Genomic DNA, 22,305 nt, shown 5'->3' with positions numbered 1-22,305 from the left:
TTTTTCAGGTGTTTTATTCCTTCTGTGGGAAGAGCTTCCTTTAACATTTTTTATAGTATAGGTCTATTGGTAGTGATTTCTTTTAGTTTTTATTAGTCTGAAAGTCTATTTCCACTTTATTTTTGAAAATTTTTCTTTGGGTATAAAATTTAGGTAGACAGTTTTTCCTATCAACACTTTATAAATGTCACTGCATTCTCTTATAGCTTGCATAGTTTGTGATAAGAAATCTCCTTTATTTCTTTATTCCTCTGTATGTAATAGGTCTTTTAAAAAATTTGACTGCCTTTAAAATTTTCTGTTCATATTTTGTTTTGTATGAAGAGTCTGAGTAGTTTTACTTTGTGTGTGTATATGTCTTGTGGCGGTGGCATGAGTAGGACTATTTATTTTGCTTGAAGTTCTTTGAGCTGCTGGGGTCTGTGGGTTGATAGCTTTAATTATTTTCTAAAATATTCTGTTATTGTTTTTAAAAATACAGATACTCATTGACTTATCATAGGATTATGTGTGATAAACCCATTGCAAATTGAAAACATCCTAAGTTGAAAATGCATTTAGTACATCTGACCTACCAAACATCATAGCTTAGCCTATCTTAAACATGCTCAGAACACTTACATTAGCTTACAGTGGGCCAATTCATATAACACAAAGCCCATTTTATAGTAAAGTGTTGAATAGCTTGTGTAATTTATTGAATACTGAAAATGAATAACAGAATGGCCATATGAGCACTTGAAGTATAGTTACTACTGAATGCTTACTGCCTTCATACCATTGTCAGGTTGAAAAATTGTGAGTTGAACCATCCTAAGTCAAACTATTGTAAATCAGGGACCATCTGTATATTTTCTTATCAATACTTTAAAAATATCACTGCATTATCTTATAGCTTGTGTAGTTTGATGAGAAATCTGCTTTAAGTCTTTGTTCCTTTACATGTAATATTTTTTTATGTATTGCAAGAGCCCCATGCCCCACTTCTGGGATTCCAATTGTATACATATACTAGGCTGTCATAGCTCTTGGATTCATTGTTAGATTTTGAGTTCAGACAAATTTAAGTGCCTTTTAAGACAAAAAATGAGCACTTCTCAGAAGATATAACAGAATCAGCTTCCTCTAAAGCCTATCAATCACAGTGATCAGGATACAGTTTAAAAATTACTCAGTGTATGAAAAAAATAGGGAAAATGATCCATTTTTTTCCCCAAAAGTCAATCAATGGTGACCTGTTCTAAGGTAACCCGGATACTGGCATTAGTTGACAAGGATGTTAAAGCAGCTGTTATAACTATGCCCAGAGACATAAAGGAAAATATTTCCGAAATGACCAAATAGATGAAAATCTCGTCAGAAATGAAATAACATGGAAATTCTAGAATGAAAACTTCAGTGTTTAAAACAAAAAGTCATCATGTTGACTGTCGTCACTGGAAGGGTAAGAGTCAGTGAACTTGTAGATACATCAATATAAATTATCCAGTGTGAAGAAAGAGAATTAAATATTTAAATGAATGGAGCTTCAGAAACTTGTAGGACAGTATTCCAACATACATATAATTGGAATCTTGTATGAAGAGAGCAAATAGCTGTAAAAAATAGTTGAAGAAATATTGACTGTATTTTTTCTATATTTGGTGGTAGACCTGAATTTCAAGGAGCTAATTAGATCCTAAAGAAACAGCTGAAAGCCAAATACAAAGAGAAAAGTTTGAAAGCTTTCAGCGAGAAATGACATGTTATATGTGGAGGTAGTTTAATTTGGCTGATGGCCAAATACTCATCAGAAACCACAGAGATTACTTTTTCAAAAGTTCTTTAAAATTATATGAATGCTTATGGCAAAATCCATAGTGTTTTATATTGGGTTTATAACATACATGGATGTAATACTTACAGCTATGGAATAAAAGAGGGAGGGAGGAAATGGGACTCTTAAGATTGTAAGGGATTTTATATGAAGTTACACCATATTACTCTTAATAGTCTGTGAAAAGTTAAGGTGATAATTAATCCGTAGGACAAACATTAAATAAAAATATTGCAAACACATGTAGCTTAACCACCAATAAACTGTAATTCTACAATTTTTTTTTTCTGGGGGGACAGAGTCTCTCTCTTGTCACCCAGACTGGAGTGCAGTGGTGTCATCACAGACTGGAGTGCAGTGGTGTGATCACGGGTCACTGCAACCTCAACTTCCTGGGCTTAAGTGATCCTTGCATCTCAGCTTCCTGAGTACGTGGGACCACAGGTGCACACCACCATGCTTGGCTAATTATTTTATTTTTTGTAGAGATGGAGTCTCTCCATGTTACCCAGGCTGGTCTTGAACTCCTGGACTCAAGAGATCTTCCTACCTTGGCCTCCCAAAGTGCTGGGATTACAAGTGAAAGCCACTGCGCCCTGCCTAGAAAATATTTGAGTTAAAAAAACAGGAAGGAATAGAGGACAACAACAAAAAGCAATGGAAATGGTGAACAGAAAACAAAAAATAATATTGTATACCTATATCCAGTAATATCAATAATGCCATTAAATTTTAATGAATGAAATACTCTAAGTCAAAGGCAAAAATAGTTAAAACGACATAAAAGCAAGACCAAACTATTCACAGTCTAAAAAAGACACAATAGGTTGAAAGTAAATGGGTGGGAAAAAAGATACATAATATATAAATAGCAAGTGTAGAAAGGTTTAAATGACTACATCAGTATCAAACTATACTTCAAGATGAAAAGTATTGTCAGAGACAAGAGACCTTTCATAATGAAAAAAGGTTCTGTTCATTAGAAAGACATAATCACAACATTAAAACATAAGCAAATGTGTAGGCATCAAATAACAGAGCTTTGAAATGTATGAATCACAAATGGAAGAATTAAAAGGAGATTCCTTTTTAATTTTTTATTAAAAAGGTAATTCCACAAAGATTGTTGGATCCTTCAACATTCTCTTAAATTGATAGAATAAGCAGACAGAAAAAGATGATGTAGAAGTCCTGAGTGACACTATGAGCTATTTTAAATGAATTGATATTTATTTATAGAGCACTTTACTTAACAACTGCTGAATACACTTTCTTTTCAAGTGCACGTGGTATGTTGATCAAAATAAGTCATATGCTGGATCATAAAACACAGTCAATTTAAAAAGTTACAAATAGTACATAGTATGGCTAGGTGCAGTGGTTTATGCCTGTAATCCCAGCACTTTGGGAGGCTGAGGTGGGTGGATTGCTTGAGCTCAGGAGTTTAAGACCAGCCTGGGCAAACAGGGCAAATCCTCGTCTCTACAACAAATACAAAAACTAGCCGAGTGTGGTAACATGTACCTGTAGTCCCAACTACTCAGGATGCTCAGGTGGAAGGATTGCTTGAGACTGGGAGGTTGAGTCTGCAGTTAGCTGTGATCACACTACTGCACTTCAGCTGGGGCAACAGAGCAAAATCCTGTCTCCCAAAAATGAACAACAACAACAAAAAAGCACGACCTTAGACTTGATGGAATTAAATTAGAAATCAATAATAGACATCAGGAAAAACTTCAAATATTTGAAAATTAGGCAATATGTTAATAAATAGACATCAAGTAAGCAATTACAAAGAAAATTGAAAATATTACAGAGTTGATTCTTTCAAAGTATCAACAGAATTGATAAACCTTTTTAGCCAAATTGATCAAGAAATAACAGAAGACAGATTACCAATAGCAGGAGCAAATGGTGTTGCCAATAAGAGGCTATCATCATTGCAGATTCCACATACATTAAAGGCATAATAATGGAATATTATAAGCAGTTTTTTTGCAAAATTTAATAATGTAGACAAAACAAGGAAAATATTACAAAGTTGATTCTTTCAAAGTATTCACAGAATTGATAAATCTTTTTAGCTAAATTGATCAAGAAATAACAGAAGACAGATTACCAATAGCAGGAGCAAATGGTATTGCCAATATTAGGCTATCATTGCAGATTCCACATACATTAAAGGCATAATAATGGAATATTATAAGCAGGATTTTTTTTTGCAAAATTTAATAACATAGACAAAACAGATTTTCTAAAACAATCTTATTGAAACTGAGTCAAGGTAAAGCAAGAAGTATGCCATTTGTAGTATTAATTGAATTCGTAATAAAAAGCTATTTCACAAAATTAACTCCAAGTTAAATGGCCTTATTGGTGAATTATATCAAATAAGAAAGAAATATCATTCTTCCATAGAGCAATAGGGAACATTTTGCAACTCTACTTCAGAGGCCAGCATAGCACTAACATCATAGCCTGAAAGGCAATATAGCAAGAGAAAATTACAGATCAGTATACTTTTTGAATACATTAGCAAGAATCCTGAGCAAACTATTAATATTTGTAAAGCATAGCTAGTAAGAATATAAAAGATATATATATATAATATATGAGAATTTAAAAAGATATATAAAAGATACCTTTTATATATCTTTTTATATAATATAAAGGATAATATATAAAGAAAAAGCTCTTTTATCTTAGGAAAGCAAAGTTAAACATTTGAAAAAGCAGTTAATGTAATTAATCATATTAATTCACAGAATAAAGGAGAAAAATCATGTAATTATTACAATAAATTTAGTAAAAGCATTTGACAAGATGCAACACCCATTCATGATTAAAATCTCTCAGTAAACTAGTACAGAGTGATTATTCCCAATCCAAAAACCTGAAATGCTCCAAAATCCTAAACTTTTTGAACACCAACATGGAGTGCAAGGGAAATGCTCGTTGTAGTGTTCAGGATTTCAGACTAGAGATGCTAAATTGGTGTAATGCAAATAATTCAAAATTAAAAAAAATCCAAAATTGGAAACACTTCTGGTTCTAAGCGTTCCAGATAAGGGCTACTCAACCTGTACTAAAAGGTAATTATTATTTTTCATGCTGATAAGGGACACCTACGAAAACTCTACAGCAAACTGTATGTTAATTATAAAATATTAAAGTGTTTTTACCCAAGGATCTGGAATAAAAGAAGGTGTTTGATTTTCACTGTTTACATTTAGCATTGTACTGAAAATCTTAGCATTGCAAGAAAGCAAGAAAAATACCTTGTTCATATTTGCTTGTATAGTGTTTTTGCTAGATTCCTTTTGATTTGTGAGATACACAGTCATGTTGTCTGCAAATAATGACAGTTGTACGTCTCCTTTTTTTCTAAATTCTGTGTAGCCAGGAATGCCATCACAATACTGATTTGTTGTAGTCATTACTGCATACATGTTGCAGTTTGCACTGATGGCCCCACTAATACTGGATACTGTCCTTAAAAATTTTTGGAAATGAGATGAACTTGCCACTACCTGTTAGCTGAATGGCTAAATGGATTCTCCACCATCTCCAGTCTGTAACTTCCCCTTACAACCTAATTTACATACCCCTGAGTAACAAAACAAAGGTCGTGTTGCTTACTACCTTAGTGGCAGAGGAGGCTTGGAAACGTGATTATATGGCATTTGCAGCAGCTTTAAGGTAATAGATGGAATGGAGTTTCTTGTTTGTCAGACAGATAGAATGACAATTTCCATAGAAAGTAGAGGGAGTACTTTCTAAAGAGGTCAAAAGCTGTAAAAGAGATCGTCTGAGGGATCTATTTACTATTTCCTAAGATTTTCTGGACTTAACACATATTAAACCACAGTATTATGAAACTATTTATTTAGACCACATTGTTTTATCTCCCTGTGTTTATAGAGCTGTATCATGATTTTCTCTCTGTAATAGTCTCTCACTCTTCCACATTCTTTGCCTGATAGAGACTTTCAAGACCTTATTGAAGTTAACTTATATGCAATAAAATGTACCTGTGTTGTATGTATAATATGTAATTAAATGTATACTTTGCATTTTACCAAATGTGTGATAAACTGTTAGAATATAAATTGATACTATCTTTTCAGAAAATAATTTGGCTGTGTGAAGTAAATATTTAACATTTAAAATACTCTGACCCAGCAACCCACTTCTAGGAATCTCTTATCTAGAAGTAACAGAGTACATACACAAGGGTATACTTGAAAGGATGTTTCATTGCAGTACTGTTTGTAGTAGAAAATATTTGAAAAAGACTTGAATGTTCATCCACAGGAGAGTGACTGAATAAATTGATATATCTGTTACTGTAGGATAATGTTCAACTATAAACCTAAATTGATATATTCTAACTAGGAAAAATGTGCTTGATATATTCAGTGACTAAAGCAAGTTATGGTAGTTGGTTACAGCTGTGTGTGTGTGTGTGTGTGTGGGTGTGTGTGTGTATCCAGTCAGCTAGTCATTACAGTATTTTGCCAAGAAATAATGGCAACTTGTACTAAGATGATGTTGTAGAGATGAGAGATATAAATGATTTCAGGGTATTTTGGATATAAATTTAAATGGATTGGGTGATATTTGGAGGGGAATATAAGACAGAAGGAATTGATTTTGTCTCTCAGGTTTCTGTTTTTGGTGCTAGATTGATGGTAGGATAGTTATTAAATAGCAAACACTTAAAGAATACTAGATTAGAGGGGGGAGATCATGCGTTAATTTTAGGTATTTTGAGTTTGAGGAGATTTTGTTATATTTAAGCGAAAATAAGTAGTAGAGACATGTAATGGGTCTGGTGCTCAATGGAAAACTATTGACTAGAGATGTAAATTTGGGAGTCAGTTGCTGGGTAGCTGATAATTGAAATCAAGCACATTGTGACATTGTCTAGAGAGACAATTTTAGATAGGAAGAGAAAGGGGCCTAGAATCGAGCCCCAAGAAATACAGCAACAAAGACCAGATAGATGAGGATAAACCAAAGGAAGCAGGGAGATGATAGGATTACTGAACACAAAGGAAGAATGTATTTTAAGGAAGAACTCATCAATAATAACTGAAAATGCTTTTGCTCACATGTGTGGTCAATCCTTAGTAAGATCTGTTTCAGTGAAATGATGGCAGCAGAAGCCATGTTGGAATAGGCTGAGGAGTGAATAAAGAGGAGAGGATATGGATATAGTAAAATAGACAATTTTGTAAAACTGGAAAAGGTACTTGTGTTATTATGTCAGTAGCAGCCAAACATGGAATAAAAATCCAGCTACTTAATTGTATGTTATGTATAGAAAAAAGGCATGGAAATACACAAAAACGTTAATAGTATTTGGTTCAAGATAGAGGAAGTGTTTATGATTTAAACTTTATTTTTTAGTTTTTCTACTTTTTAAACTAAGCAAATATTTTGTAATAGATAATAAAATATGGATTATTGGCTGGGCGCGTTGGCTCATGCCTGTAATCCCAGCACTTTGGGAGGCCGAGGCGGGCGGATTGCCTGAGGCTGGGAGTTTGAGACCAGCCTGGCACCAGCCTGGCCAGCATGGTGAAACCCTGTCTCTACTAAAAATAGAAAAATTAGCTGGGCATGGTGGCAGACGCCTGTAATCCCAGCTTCTCGGGAAGCTGAGGCAGGAGAATCACTTGAACCCGGGAGGCGGAGGTTGCAGTGAGCCTAGATCGTGCCATTGCATTCCAGCCTGGGCAACAGAGTGAGACTCCATTTCAAAAATATATATATATATGGATTATTTATTTGTCAAAAGTCTAGTTAAGAGATAGAATGCGGCCGGGCGCGGTGGCTCAAGCCTGTAATCCCAGCACTTTGGGAGGCCGAGACGGGCGGATCACGAGGTCAGGAGATCGAGACCATCCTGACCAACACAGTGAAACCCCGTCTCTACTAAAAAAAAAAATACAAAAAACTAGCCGGGCGAGACGGCGGGCGCCTGTAGTCCCAGCTACTCGGGAGGCTGAGGCAGGAGAATGGCGTAAACCCGGGAGGTGGAGCTTGCAGTGAGCCGAGATCGCGCCACTGCACTCCAGCTTGGGCGACAGAGCTAGACTCCGTCTCCAAAAAAAAAAAAAAGAGAGATAGAATGCATCTAGTTACTTGAACAGAGAAAATTTAATATGAAGTTTAATTAGGTATAAAGTTGTTAACTAGGTAAGTGCTAGATTAAAAAGAATATAGGAATCACAGAGGTGGCTCCTACAGGAAGCAAACAGGGTTGACATAAGATGGGGAAGAGGTTTTAATTAGTAAAACTTAGAAACTTTAAGAGGAAGGAGTATCCAAAGCTGAAACTCAGACCTCTGATGAGAGTGGGCTAGCAGGTTATTGCTGGTGCTGATGTCTTTGGGGTGGGTGATAGTTACTGATGTCTTTGAGGGTGATAAAGCTGGTTCTACAAGTATTGGAGAAACTTCCAAATGGATCCAGCTGCTGCTATAGGAAGAGACTCCCCTTGCTGATGTGAAGTATTAGAAAAGCAATCCAGTATTGGGGCCTGAGCATATCTCTCCCTGCACATTTGTGCCAGATATACCAGGAATGCAAGTCCCTGACTGCTCTTCACCCGTATAATCACAATTGTGCTTGTAGGGATGAGGTAATGTCTTACCCTGGATAAACAGGCTTACTTTCACTTACTATAGAAGAGATACCGCAAGCTGAATGCTGAATGTTCTCCTATAATGTAACCCACTGTGTATCATCCCAGTGCAATAGGGATGGAGGTGGGGCATATACAGTGAATGCAAATGAACTTGAAGCTTTGGCTGCTACTTTACTATAAATAAGTCTTTTAACCCTGACCCAGTAGTCTTGTGTCTTCTGCCAACATTTATGAAACTGTGGCAGGCTGACTTATTAGCTTGCAAGTATAATAAAATCTTAGATTTCATTGTGAGTTTTAAAATTATTATTTGCAGGTTCCTTTTAAGAGGGAAGTGTGTGTGAATATGTTTCTGTCTCTTTGTGTTAACCCTCAGTTTTGCAGTGACCTCCAGTTGGTCCTGAGGAACAGCCATCTAGCCTTTAAGGGTACACGTGCTCACGGTGATACTGAAAAATTTATCCAGAATGCAGTATAGAGAGTGAAAGAGGGAAAATAAGCAAAAGAGTTGAGAGATGAAAGTACATTGAGAGGTTTCAGAGAATATTTGGTAGAAGTCTCAGATGAGTTTAGTGGAACAAATAATATGTGAAAAGATAATCAAGAACAAAGAAGAAATATTAAAAGCTACCAAAGAGAAAGGGCTGATTACTTAAAAAAGAATGACAGCTGACAGTGGAGTTCTCAGTAGCAATTTATGTCAGAAGATTTTAGAGTAGTATCTTTAAACTGCTGAGATAAAATAGCTACCAACCCAGAATTTTATATTAGACAAACTGTCATTCAAGAGGGAAGATACAAGATAAAAGACAAAAAGGTATACACATCAATTAATAGAATATTTTTGAGGAATTTATTAACTATAAAAATTAAGATTAGATAATGCAAGGTGTAGGAGTGTGTGTATGCATGTGTGTGCACATGTGTGTGTGTGTGTGTGTGTGTGTGCACGCACGTGGTCAAGAACATGGACTCTAGAGCTGGGCTGCCTGGGTTTAAATTCAGACTAACTGCTTAACTACCTGTCTGACTTTGGAAAATATACTACTTATTCATTTTATGTCAGTTTTTCTACTCTGTGAAATGGGGGCAAAATTAATACTTATCTCATTAGCTTGTTGTGAGGATTATGAGTTAATATGTTTGTCATCATCATCATCATTATCCCAACATTTTTGTAGAACATATTAAAAAGTCCTTAAAGCCCTTGCCTGTTAATATCACATATTAGGGGGATAGAGTTGGTATGGAAATGGGAGGAGATAATTTGTTTATTTTAAATCTCTGCGCCTTTTGTCTTAATTTATTCAATACTTGTTGAGCATCTGCTATATGCTAGGCACTGTTTTAAGCATTGAGAACAAACAGATTTAAAACAAAGAAATTCTTGTACCCCTATGTCTTATGTTTTACTGTGGGGGAAATAGGGAATAAATAAGATAGATATGTGAGAGAGTGTGTATGTATACACTTGTACAGTCATGTACCACATAACTGTGTTTCAGTCAACAATGGATATGATGGTGGTTCCATGAAATTATAATGGAACTGCAAAATTCTTATTTCCTAGGGGCATTTTAATGATCTTGACCCTGTGTGGGCCTAGGCTAATGTTTGTGTTTGTGTCTTAGTTTTTAACAAAAAAGTTTAAAAAGTAAAAATAATTTTTTAAATAGAAAGTGGCTTATAGAATCAGGATATAAAGAAAGAAAATATTTTTGTACAGCTGTAAAATGTATTTGTGTTTTTGAGCTAAGTGTTATTATAAAAGAGTCAAAGAGTTAAAAAAAAAACCAAAAAAGTTTATATAGTAAGGTTATAGTAAGCTAAAGTTAATTTATTATTTTGAAGGATAATTGTAAAAAATAAATTAGTATAGCCTAAGTGTACAGTGTTTAAATCTACAGTAGTGTTCAATAATGTCCTAGGTCTTCACATTCACTCACCACTCATCCTTTGACTCGCCAGAGAATTTCCAGTCCTGCAGGTTTCGTTCATGGTCAGTGTCCTGTACAGATACACCATTTTTAATCTTGTATTCTGTATTTTTACTGTACTTTTTCTATGTTTAGGTGAACAAATACTTACCATTGTGTTAAAATTACCTACAAAATTCGGTAAAGTAATGTGCTATATAGGTTTGTAGTATAGGAGTCATAGGCTCTACCATATAACCTAGGTGTGTGGTAGGCCTTACCATCTAGGTTTGTGTAAGTATACCCTGTGATGTTTGCACAATGACAAAATTGCCTAATGATGCATTTCTCAGCACATACCTCTGTCATTATACATGATGGAACATACACTGTTAGCAATAAGCCCCCAAGGAGAAAAATAAAGCGGGATGGGGCATAAAGGATTTTACATTTCAAATAGGATGGTTAGGGAGTCCATGAAAAGGTAACATTTGTGTGAAGACCTGAAGGAGATTAGCAGGTGAGGATTTTTTTTTAAGAACCTTTAATAGGCCTAGCAAATGAAAAGACGGTGAAATGAAAACATACCTGGCATCCTTAGAGGACAACAACAGAGGTGAGTGGAGCTGAGGTAGAGTGTGTGAGGGACAGAGTGAATGAAGGAGAGTGCATGGAGGAGGGGGTGAAGCCATAGAAGGTTATGGGGATACATCTTTGATATAGGTATATACCCTTTTTAAGGACTGTGGCTTTTGCTCTGAGTGAGATAGGGAGCCATTTGAGGGTTCCAAACTGTTGACTTCTATTTAACACTCCCACATTGACTGCTTGATTGAGAATAGGCTGCAAAAATATTATCTTAGTAACTTAAGTACTCTAATAAATAAAACAAGCATAAGAAGCATATATAGATCCTAATGCCACTTCCCTCCTCAAGAATCTATAGTGGTTCTGTGTTACCTATTGTGTTGTCTTAGCTTTTTTCTTTTTTTCTTTTTCTTTTTTTTTTTTTGGAGACAGTCTCGCTCTGTTGCCCAGGCTGGAGTGCAGTGGCATGATCTCGGTTCACTGCAACCTCTGCCTCCCGGCTTCAGGTGATTCTCTGGCCTCTGCCTCCTGAGTAGCTGGGACTATAAGCGTGCACCACCACACCTGGCTAATTTTTTGTGTTTTTAGTAGAGATGAGGTTTCACCATATTGGCCAGGCTAGCCTCAAACCTCGGGCCTCAAGTGATCCACCCACCTTTGCCTCCCAAAGTGCTGGGATGATAGGGGTGAGCCACTACTCCCAGCCTGACTTTCATTACTTATACTTTAAAGCTCTTCGTAATCTTGCTACATTGTGTCTTTTAAATTTTATTTCTTCCAGTTCTTCTGGACCTAGGGTCAATTCTTCTGATCCTAATTCTTCTAAACCTAGGACTGATTTTAGTGTAGTTCCATTACTTATAATTTATTCTGATAAAAATAACTGGAAGGTTTTACATTTTACATACAATCAATACATGAAAGTTTTTTTCTGTGAATGAAATGTTTGGAAGTCTTCTGTTAAGTACTTTTGAGACTCTTGAACCTGTGAATAATTTATTTACTTTCATCATTTTATTAGTCCAGAGTGCTAGTTTCAGGAACCAGAATCCATTTTAGCTAGTGATTTATTAGAGGGTACTGATAGCTGACAATCTTTGGGAAAGTTAGGAAATCGATACTTTTGTTACACACTTGGATCCCTGCAGCCAGGAGAAATGCTTAAGCATAGGATGTAGCTGATGAGTACCAGTTTTATTGTCTTCATTACCCCTATAGTATCTATGAAGCCAGAGACCAGTCACTAGAACTTCTATTAGAACTACCACAGAAGAATCAAATACCTCCACCACAGTGCTTCCAAGACAAGCAGCCTCCCATCATGTGACTACTGCTTCAGCGTGCTCACTTGTTCCTTCTAAATGTCACATACTTGTTTATACTTGGCAGTGCCTTGGTCATTCTAGCCCCTTAGCTGGAGTGGAGTCTGGCAAATGTTACGTATAACTTTCCATTCTCTGCAATACATGAAGGTACGCTTGGAAGAGGATTTGAATGGGTTTTGAGTATCTGTTACATTCATAATAAAAGAAATGAGAGTTAATATCCTTTTTCTACCATTGGATGGGTAGTAGTCAACAGTTTGATAACTTTTGTATTAACGAAGATATCATGAAAGAGCCACTCATAAATTGCTGGTAGAAATGTAAATTAGTAAAACGTATACGGAGGGCAAATTGGTAGTAACTTACCAAAATTTCAAATGCTTATACTGATTGAGACAACAAATTCACTTCTGGAATTTATCTTAGATAGCCGTATGCTGTAGAAGCAAATGTCCATTCATAAAGGACTGAGTAAATAAATTACAGTATATCCATAAAAGAGGAAATTCTGCAGCCACCAAAGAGAATGAGATGGTAGCCATTTGTAGGCTGCTTTGGAAAGCTCTCCAAGATACAAAACAATAAGTTAAAGAAGCAAGTTCAGAATGTGTGATATTCTGTGTTAGAGAGAGACAGAGACTCAGTGTGTGTAAATTGCAACAGAATTTCTGTTTTTGTGAGGGTTTGGGAATGAGGATTTTATGTGACATGACCAGGAACCACGTATACCATGAAACTGATTTGGCACAAAATGCAAAGAAGCTAATAGGTGGTTGCATTATAAAAGGAATTGTGTGGCTGAGGGACAGAACTGAAAAAGAGACTTAATTTTTTACTTTTGATACTGTTTGGATTTTGTATTATTTGCCTGCATTGCATACTGAAAACTAATTTGCTATTGCTGTTGCCTACCAAAATATTTTTCTGAAAATAGGGAAGATAAGTCTAAAATATATTGTTAAAGAGTTTATATATTTGTGAATAAATTAAGATTTATATACTATGTAAGGGATTTTTTTCTCAATGACATCAGGGTGTTGTTTTCTTTTAGACCTGTCTACTATAACTGTTTATATGTTAATTGCTATTAATGACACAATTTTTTTTTGCTGAAAATTAGACAATATATTATTGGTTTATTCTGGGAGTGAATTGAGCATGCTTTCTATTGAGAAAAAGTTTATATTTGTAGGTCATTTTATCACTTTTAATTTTGTATGTAGAAAAGATGTGATACAAAAATGTGTGATTAACAAATATGTAGTATTAATATTAGTTCCTAGATAAGAAAGTTCATTCCTTTGACTTCATGGTAAACAGAAGCAATACCGTTTGCTATATAAGGTAACTTGTCTTTACTGGCATGTAAATGTTAATAAAGAGAGAACTGATTTTACATTTGCTTTTCCTAATTAATGAGATGGATATGAGAACATTATTACAACTTTGACTTTAAATTATAATGTTTTTCTTTGGAGTTTTGATGTTAAAGTAGATATTGAAGGAAATGGTAAATTGTAGATGTGTGAGTATATCTAATTAAAAGTTCTGCTGAGGCAGAACTTTGTCTTGTTGAGGGAACTTTGGAACATCTTAATGAGGGACAGAGTGAATGCAGGTGAGTGCATGAAGGAGCGAGTAATGGGGATACGTTACCTCTATGATATTTCCTTATCTACTTGTACATATTTCTCTCTAATGTGTTCTATCCCCAGTAATGTTGGTATGCTTTGTTATAATATAATCTCAACTCAAAATTTTGATTCATTCCAGATCTTCAACTACTTATTATATTATTAATAGAATCTAATAATACTTTTATCATAAGTATTTGGCTGTAGTAAAAAGATGGAATTTTAAGTAACCAATCAATTTGCAGACCATTTGAGAGGGGATAGACTTGACGCATGTAGGAGAGTGTGCTACTTTTCCTAACAGAACATTATGACCCAGTCACAGTTTGGAATCTGTAAGTGAGTGGTCTCTAAAATTAAGTACACACACTTATCTGTTGGGATATACTAAGAAAATAGTAGAAATTTTACTATATACGTCTTGATAATACTACATGCTAAGAAAATAGTAGAAATTTTACTATCTATATGATTTTAAAAGTTTGGAAACCACTGATATTTAGGCAATTAATTTTGGATATCAAAAAATCAGCAATTGAGACTGACAAATGAAGCATTTATAACTCCCAAAATAAACTTAGCATGTGAACTCAAATGTTTTCTTTCCTTTTTTAAAATAATATGATTAAACCTTGATGGAAAATTTTGAGACATAACATGTTCAGAGTAACTTAAGGGCATTTATGCAAATTAAGTTACCTCTTTTGCTTATATTTTGAACTAAACCTGTTTACCTTGGATGAAAAATCCATAGCCTAATGTTTCTTCTTAAATTTTTTGCCAGCTGAAAATAGACTATCAACACCAAAACTATGTCCTTCCTTTTCAATTAATTGTAGTTTCAGGCCTTTGCATGGTTAGCTTTCCTTAGTATCCAGTTTGCAAACATAGTCTCTGATTGCCAGATGCTGCATGGTACCAATGAGATGCTTTTTCCCACCCTGTACTCCCGTGTACCCAGTACCTTGTGCTGTGTATACTATGAGAGAGAGAGAGCGCAGTAAGTAAATGCCTCCTAATGGCTATCATTTATGAATATTCATGTTTTAAATCTCAGATATTCAAGATTAAAGCAGTGCAATTGGCTGAGAAACTCCTTCCTGCCTTTAACACACCTACTGGGATTCCTTGGGCAATGGTGAATTTGAAAAGGTAACTCTATATGGGTATTCTTATTCTGGAAGAATTGTTTTGACCTTTTTAGTCTTAGAAATTTCTAATGAGTCACCCCCACATTTTTTAAAGACTTATATTGTTTTTCTCTCTATATATAATCTTTATTTGCTTCTGTGTATATGCATAAATGTGTTTCTTTAAAACATTTTCTGATTTTTAAAATATGTCCTTTACTTTGAAACAGGTTAACTGTCTTAACTTCATTGCAGTTTTTACCACTTGTTTCTCTAAGTCTAGATTTCTCTTCCTCACCTGTATGGTATACAGTATTTGTTTCTTTTATTTGCTTATTCGTTTCCATTTAGTGCTAGAATAGGGTCAAAGTACACTCCCCCTGTTTTTCTTTTTATATACCACTTGCTGATCTTCTAAGTGAAGATAGAAAATAATATACCTAGAAATGAGGGCTTCCTATTGCTGAATATCATATTAAAGATAATGAAAGACATAATTCATGATGTTGACTGCGGGGTTTTTATTATAGCATCTATGCTATTGAAGTTCAAAGTGAACTCTTAAGCATCATTCTTTATAATCTGTTTTATTCTAATTGAAAACATTGGTTTTTTACATAGAAATAGATGAAATGTTTTCTTTGGACAACTTTATATTTATGTAAAGATATACAATTAACATTTGAATAATGTCAACATATTTGAACTTGCGTTTAAGTAATTTATGCTGACTGAAATTTGTTCTGTTCATTTTTTCTCCTAGTAAAATTTATTCATCATAATGTTGGAATTTGGAAATTACCTAAAAATTTGATTGTTGTTCTCCTTGCCTTCAGACCCTTTAGAATAAAAGTTAGGAACGTTTATTTTTCTAGAGATGTGAATCTATGACATTGTTTTTAAAAATGACTCGATTTTAGTAAAATGTTTCTAATTGAAGAACTTCATTGAGTTTAGATTTACATTGAGATGTCAGCAGCATTTAATACTGAACATTAAATCTAACTTTACTATCTCTGATTTCATGCACTATGTATAGTGCAGATTACCTCCTTGGTGAGGAAAAAGCCGGTTGGAGTTCCAGAGCAAGCTCCATGGAAGGACATGGCCAAGTGATGTTGTGTATACACTTGTTCTCTTTCCTTAGTTTTGTGACAGATTTTGTGATATTTCCTTCAGGATCATTGTCAGAATCAGACATTATTATCTGCTTAGATAATAATTAAAACTTAATTCCAATAGGAAGACAGACTGGAGGCTCTTTTGTTTGTCTACATAGAGGAAAAGAACTGGAAAATCAAGATTAAATTGCAGAACTTCTAATTTAAGATTGAGATTAAAGTAAAAAGGTTTCCAAGGACCATGCTGTGAGCTTTTTATAAGATAAATTTTAATTTAATTCCTTTGGTATATAAACAAATACATAATTTTACTTGAGTTTTTATATCATGAATGTAATTATTTACCTATTTAAAATTTTTTAAATAAATTTTTTGCAGAGAAGGGATCTTATTTTGTTGCCTAGGCGGATCTCAAATTCCTGGCTTAAGCGATTCTCCTACCTCCCAAAGTGCTGTGATTATAGGTGTGAGCCACTGCACCTTGCATTATTTACCTGTTTTTTAAAGTTTTTTTTTTTTTTGGCTGGGGTCTACGCATTTCCCACACATAGGCCTTCTGTCAGTCTTGATGACTGAAAGCCAACCCATCTTAATAGTCTATCGTATTTATCTTTTACAGTATGATACAGCAGACAGAAATAAAAGCAGAGCTTTTTTTGTAATCTTTGTTTTATCACTTTAGTGACTTGCTTTTCTGCTTATCTTTCTCACTCAGTAATACTCCATGGAAACATGATTCCAAGTTACTCAGTAAAGATCTAAATAAATCTTTGTGATGAATACCGAGTGAGAAATGGGATAGTTATACTATAATTTATTCATTAATTTTCATATCAGTGGTATTTGTTTCCATTATTTTCCTACCACAAACATTGCTACAATAGCATCCTGTTATACATGTCCTTATGTAGCAGGAATTTTATTTCTTGGACAGTGGTTCTCAAGAACACGATTGCTATATCAAAGAGCATGTGCCTTTTTTTTGTTTGTTTTTCCTTTATCTGTGGGACAGATTTCCAGATGTAGGATTCCTGGATAAAAGGGGTATGTATTTTTAAATTTAATAGATATGGCCAAAATGTGTTCCAGAAAGGCTGTAGTACATTTCCACCAACAATATGTGAGAGTCTTTAAATGTCTGCAGATATAAATTCTTTTTAATTTTTGACACAGTGGTTGCTATAAAATATTCATTGTTTGTATTTTCTGACTAGTGAATTTGAACATCCTTTTCATAAATCTATTGGACATGTAGATTTGCTTTTTTGTGGATTGTCTATTCCTGAGTCTTGCTTGAGTTCTTTCTTTGTCTTTTTCTAATTAATTTATAAGGTGTTTTGTAGATCATAGAATTCTTTTCTCTCTACTCGTCTGTTGGTCTATCTTTATAATAATTTATGATTAATAAGTTTTAAACTTTTATATATTCAAATATATCTTTTATAACTTTTAGTTTACAGTCTTGGTTAAAAAAATTGTCTCCATCTATATTTTTTACATTCTTCGAGATTTCCATAAAAGCTTTGAAATATTGCTTTTCTAAAAAAATTGAAGTATGGCATTAGTTGTGCCGTTTTCATCAGTTACATCAATTTCCTTTATAAGATTGAAGAAATTTCCTTTTATTCCTATTTCACTGAGATGATGATGTTGTTGTTTTGTCATGAATGGATATTAAATGTTGCCAGATACTTTTTTTTCCATCTATGGAGATAATCATAAGGTTTTTCACCTTTATTCTTTTAATATGGTAAATTACTTGTAAGATTTTCAAATGTTAAATCAACCTTGAATTTCTTAGATATTCCTTGGCCAAAATGTATCCTTTTTATATTTTGCTGTATTTTATTTCCTAATACCTTTTGAAATTATATGATGGATATTGGTAGGAATTTTATTTTTGGAATGCCTTTGTCAAATTTTGATGTGAGTTACCCTCTTTAAATGAGGTATTATTAAATTATTAAAATCGTTTTTTTCAGAAGTAATTCATGGAGTGCTGTAGTTACTTCTTTCTTAACTGTTTGATAGATAGACCTAAGTGCAACTACCTGGGCCAGAAATTTTCTTTGTTGGAAAGTTTTTAATAACAAAATTTGTGTGTGTGTGTGTTTGGAGGGGGCTGGTTTGGAGACAAGGGCTTACTCTTTTGTACAGGCTGGAGTACAATGGCACAATCACAGCTCACTGCAACCTTGACCTGCTGGGCTTAAGTGATCCCCCCATCTCAGCCTCTCTAGTAGCTGAGATTACAGGTGTGTGCCACCACACACGGCTAGTTTTATTTATTTTTGTAGAGATGGGGTCTCACTGTCTTGTTCAGTCTGGTCCCAAACTGCTGAGCTCAAGTGATCCTCCCTCCTTGGCCTCCGAAGGTGCTAGGATTACAGGTGTGAGCCACTGCACGCTGCCCAAATTTTCATGTGTGTGTGTGTGTGTGTAAATTTATATGTATACGTATATATGAAAATTTATATATACATTTATATAATATATAAGGTATATATAAACATATATATCTTATATTCAGATTTTGTTTTGTGTCAGTTTTAGTTAATTTTAAAGAAATTTCTTTATTTCACTTAAATTAGAAAATTTGGTGTAAAGTTGTTCCTGTGTTACTTTCTTTTTTACCTTTCATCTTTGTAGATTCTGTAGCGACAACTACTTTCATTCCTGATTCTAGTAATTTGTATTCTTTCTTTTCTCTTTACTAGTTTACTGAGGCATTTGTCAAATTTGTTAATCATTTCAAAAAAGTACTTCTGTTTTTGTTAATTTTTACTTGTTTTTGGTTTTATTGATTTCTGGTTTATTTTTATTACTTCCTTCTCTTTTCTTATTGGAGTTACTTTGCTCTTTTTCTGGCTTCTTACATTGGAACTGTAGGTTGTATCTTTCTACACCGATCTTATACCTTTCTCTCTTTTCCTGCCGTAAACTACTGTTTTTCTATAGAGCTATAGATTTCCCTCCAAGGACTGCTTTAGCTACATTCCAGAAATTTTGATTTTTTTTTTGTTATTATTCAGTTCAAAATAGTTTCTCATTTTCGTGTAGAACTTTTTCTTTGATGCATTAGTTTTTTTATAATTGTGTGGTTCAGTTGCCAAATTTTAGGTGGTTTCTTAGATATCTTACTGTTTTCATTTCTAATTTAATTTCATTGTGGTCATAAAAATTACTCTACAATTTGAATCCTTTCAAACTTATTACAACTTGTTTATAGCTCAGCACGTAGTCTTTCTTGGTAAATACACTTGATAAGAATGTGTATTCTGCAGTTGTTGGGTGTAACATTCCGTATATATCAGTTAGGTTAAGGTGGTTAGTGGTGTTTAGATCATGTATATCTTTCCTGATTTTTTGGTATAATTGTTTTATGCATTCCTGAAATGAAGTGTTAAAATATCTCAAGTATGATTGTGGAATTGTCTCTTTTCTATTTCTGTCAGTTTTTTGCTTCATGCATTTTGATGAAGCTTTACTCTCAAGTACTTAGACATTTATTATATGTTTTCCGATGACTTGAGCCTTTTGTTATTCCAGTGTGTCTTCATCTCTGGTAATGCTTTTGTCTTGAAGTTTATCAGATATTAATGTAGCTGCTCTACCTTATGCTTACTGTTTTCATGGTTTATCTTTTTTCCATTTATTTTCAGCTTCACTGTATTGTTTTAACTATAGTGCTACTTTTGGAGACAGCATATAGTTTGGATCATAATCCAAATTTTGTTATTCAGTCTGACAATACTGACATTTTACATCATCTAGCAATAGGTCTAGAAAAATATTTTGTATCAACACTTTATATATATTTATCTCATTGTTTTTAAGAGCTTCATAATATAATGCTTAGGAAAATATTGACTTAATTCTGTATTAGTGAACTAATAGATTATTTCTAGATTTTAATACTATCAAAAAATATTGGATGAAGTATCCTGCATATGTTGGAAATGGTGTGTGTGTGTGTGTGTGTGTGTGTGTGTACATATACATGTGTTGGTATGACTTTGGCAGAAATAGTGGATCAAAGAATTATGTAAATTTCTTTTTCTGTTGATGGGTACTGTGTTCTAGAGAGGATATGCCAGTTGACATTTCCTTAATAAGTATGTGAGAATGACTCTTACCTAACCTTTTGAAAATATGGTTTACTTTTACTTATCAGATAGGCAAATATAAAATCGTGTTTCAATGTTTGTCTTATTAATTTTTGAGTGAGATTGAGTTTATTTTATTCACTCAATGGATAGCCTTTTTATGTCCTTTGTTTGTTTTTTATTGGCTATTTTTAAAAAAATCAGTCCTTAAGATTTTTTTTATATTAGCTAGATTAGTACTTTGTCATGTAAATTGCAAAATTTTTTTTTTGCTATTAATAGCATAGTTTGAAGTGGAGTAATGTGATGCCTCCAGCTTTGTTCTTTTTGCCTAGGAATGTCCTGGCTATCTGAGCTCTTTTTTGGTTCCATATGAATTTTAAAATAGTTTTTTCTAATTCTGTGAAGAATGTGAGTGGTTTAATGGAAGTAGCATTGCATCTGTAAATTGTTTTGGACAGTATGGTCATTTTCACGATATTAATTCTTTCTATCCATAAGCATGGAATGTTTTCCCATCTGCTTGTGTCCTCTCTGAGTTCCTGGAGCAGTAGCTTGTAGTTCTCCTTGAAGAGGCCCTTCACTTCCCTTGTTAGCTGTATTCCTGGATATTTTTTGCGGCAGTTCTGAATGGGAGCTCATTCATGATTTGGCTCTCTGCTTGTCTGAATATGTTTAAAAGAAAACTGAACACGTTTTAAAGAAAGAAAATTCAGATATCCAACAATAAACTTTTATAATATCCGTAATCCAATCCAAAATTACTTTACTTTATGGTATGCAAAGAAGCAGCAGAAAAATGTAGCCAATTATTCTGTAGCCCAGAGAAAAATCTGTTCATAGAAACAGACATGGAAGTAACAGAGGTGATGAAGATAGCAGTAAAGGACTTTAAATAGCTATTGTAAGTGTGCTTGAGGATTTAAAGGCAAATGTGAAGAATGAGAAGAGATTTTAAAAAGGACCAAAGTGGAACTTCTAAAGGTGAGAAATGTATGAAATAAAAAATACACTTGACAAGCTTAAAGGCAGATTTGGCACTGCATCAGAAAAGATCAGTAAGCTTGAAGACAAAACAATAGAAACCACCTAAACTGAAGCACAGAAAGAGAAATAAAAAGCTGGAGTATGGAGAGAAGCATATCCAGTTACCTATGGGGCTGTGTCAGATGGTTTAACATACTTGTAATGGAGTGATGGGAGTAGCGAATTTGGGAGTGGGAAGAGTGGCTGAAAAACTACAGGCATGAATTATTCTATTGTGCTTCACTTAATTGTTCTTTGCAGATATTGCTTTTTTCCTTTTTATTTTTATTTTTTAACAAATCGATGATTTGTGTCGACCGTGTGTTGAGCAAGTCTGTCAGTGCCATTTTTCCAACAGCATATATCACATTTTGATAATTGTCACAATAGTTTAAAGCTTTTCATTATTATTACATCTGTTATAGTTATCTGTGATCAGTGATCTTTCTTGTTACTCTAGTAATTATATAGGGCACCATGAACAAGCAGTCATAGATGATGGCAAACTTAATCGCTAAATGTTGTCTCTGCTCTGACTGCTCCACAGATTGCATTCTTCCTTCTCTCTCCTTCTCCTTGGGCTTCCCTACTCCCTGAGACAGAACAATGCCAATAAATAACCTTTCAATGGCCTTGATGTATTCAAGAGACAAGAAGAATAGCATGTCTCTCACTTTAAATTAAAAGTTAGAAATAGGCTGGGTGCAGTGGCTCACACCTGTAATCCCAGCACTTTGGGAGGCTGAGGCGTGCAGATTGCTTGAGCCTAGGAGTTCGAGACCAGCCTGAGCAACATAGTGAGACCCTGCCTCTACAAAAAATACAAAAATTAGCTGAGCATGGTGGTGTGTGCCTGTAGTCTCAGTTACTTGAGAAGCCAAGGTGGGAGGATTGCTTGAGCCCAGGAGGCAGAGCTTGCAGTGAGCTGAGATCCTGCCACTGCACTCCAACCTGGGTGACAGAGCCAGCCCCTGTCTCAAAAGAAAAA

At 34.3% G+C, this 22,305-nt stretch overlaps 1 protein-coding gene across 2 annotated transcripts in view; it reads left to right on the top strand.

Annotated features, from left to right (window-relative positions):
- Nucleotides 1-22,305, top strand: part of MAN1A2 (mannosidase, alpha, class 1A, member 2) — a 175,351-nt gene that overhangs the window by 59,081 nt on the left and 93,965 nt on the right. For both annotated transcript variants that reach the window (XM_011933067.1, XM_011933066.1), the window contains exon 6: nucleotides 14,992-15,086. In XM_011933067.1, the coding sequence (XP_011788457.1) occupies nucleotides 14,992-15,086 (95 nt within the window). The remainder of the gene's footprint in view (nucleotides 1-14,991; nucleotides 15,087-22,305) is intronic.

This window comes from Colobus angolensis, unplaced genomic scaffold (genome assembly GCF_000951035.1).
Source record: "Colobus angolensis palliatus isolate OR3802 unplaced genomic scaffold, Cang.pa_1.0 Scaffold124, whole genome shotgun sequence".
Taxonomy (NCBI): Eukaryota; Metazoa; Chordata; class Mammalia; order Primates; family Cercopithecidae; genus Colobus; species Colobus angolensis.
The sequence above is the reverse complement of the archived record's forward strand: the minus strand, read 5'-3'. Positions and strand labels throughout refer to the sequence as shown.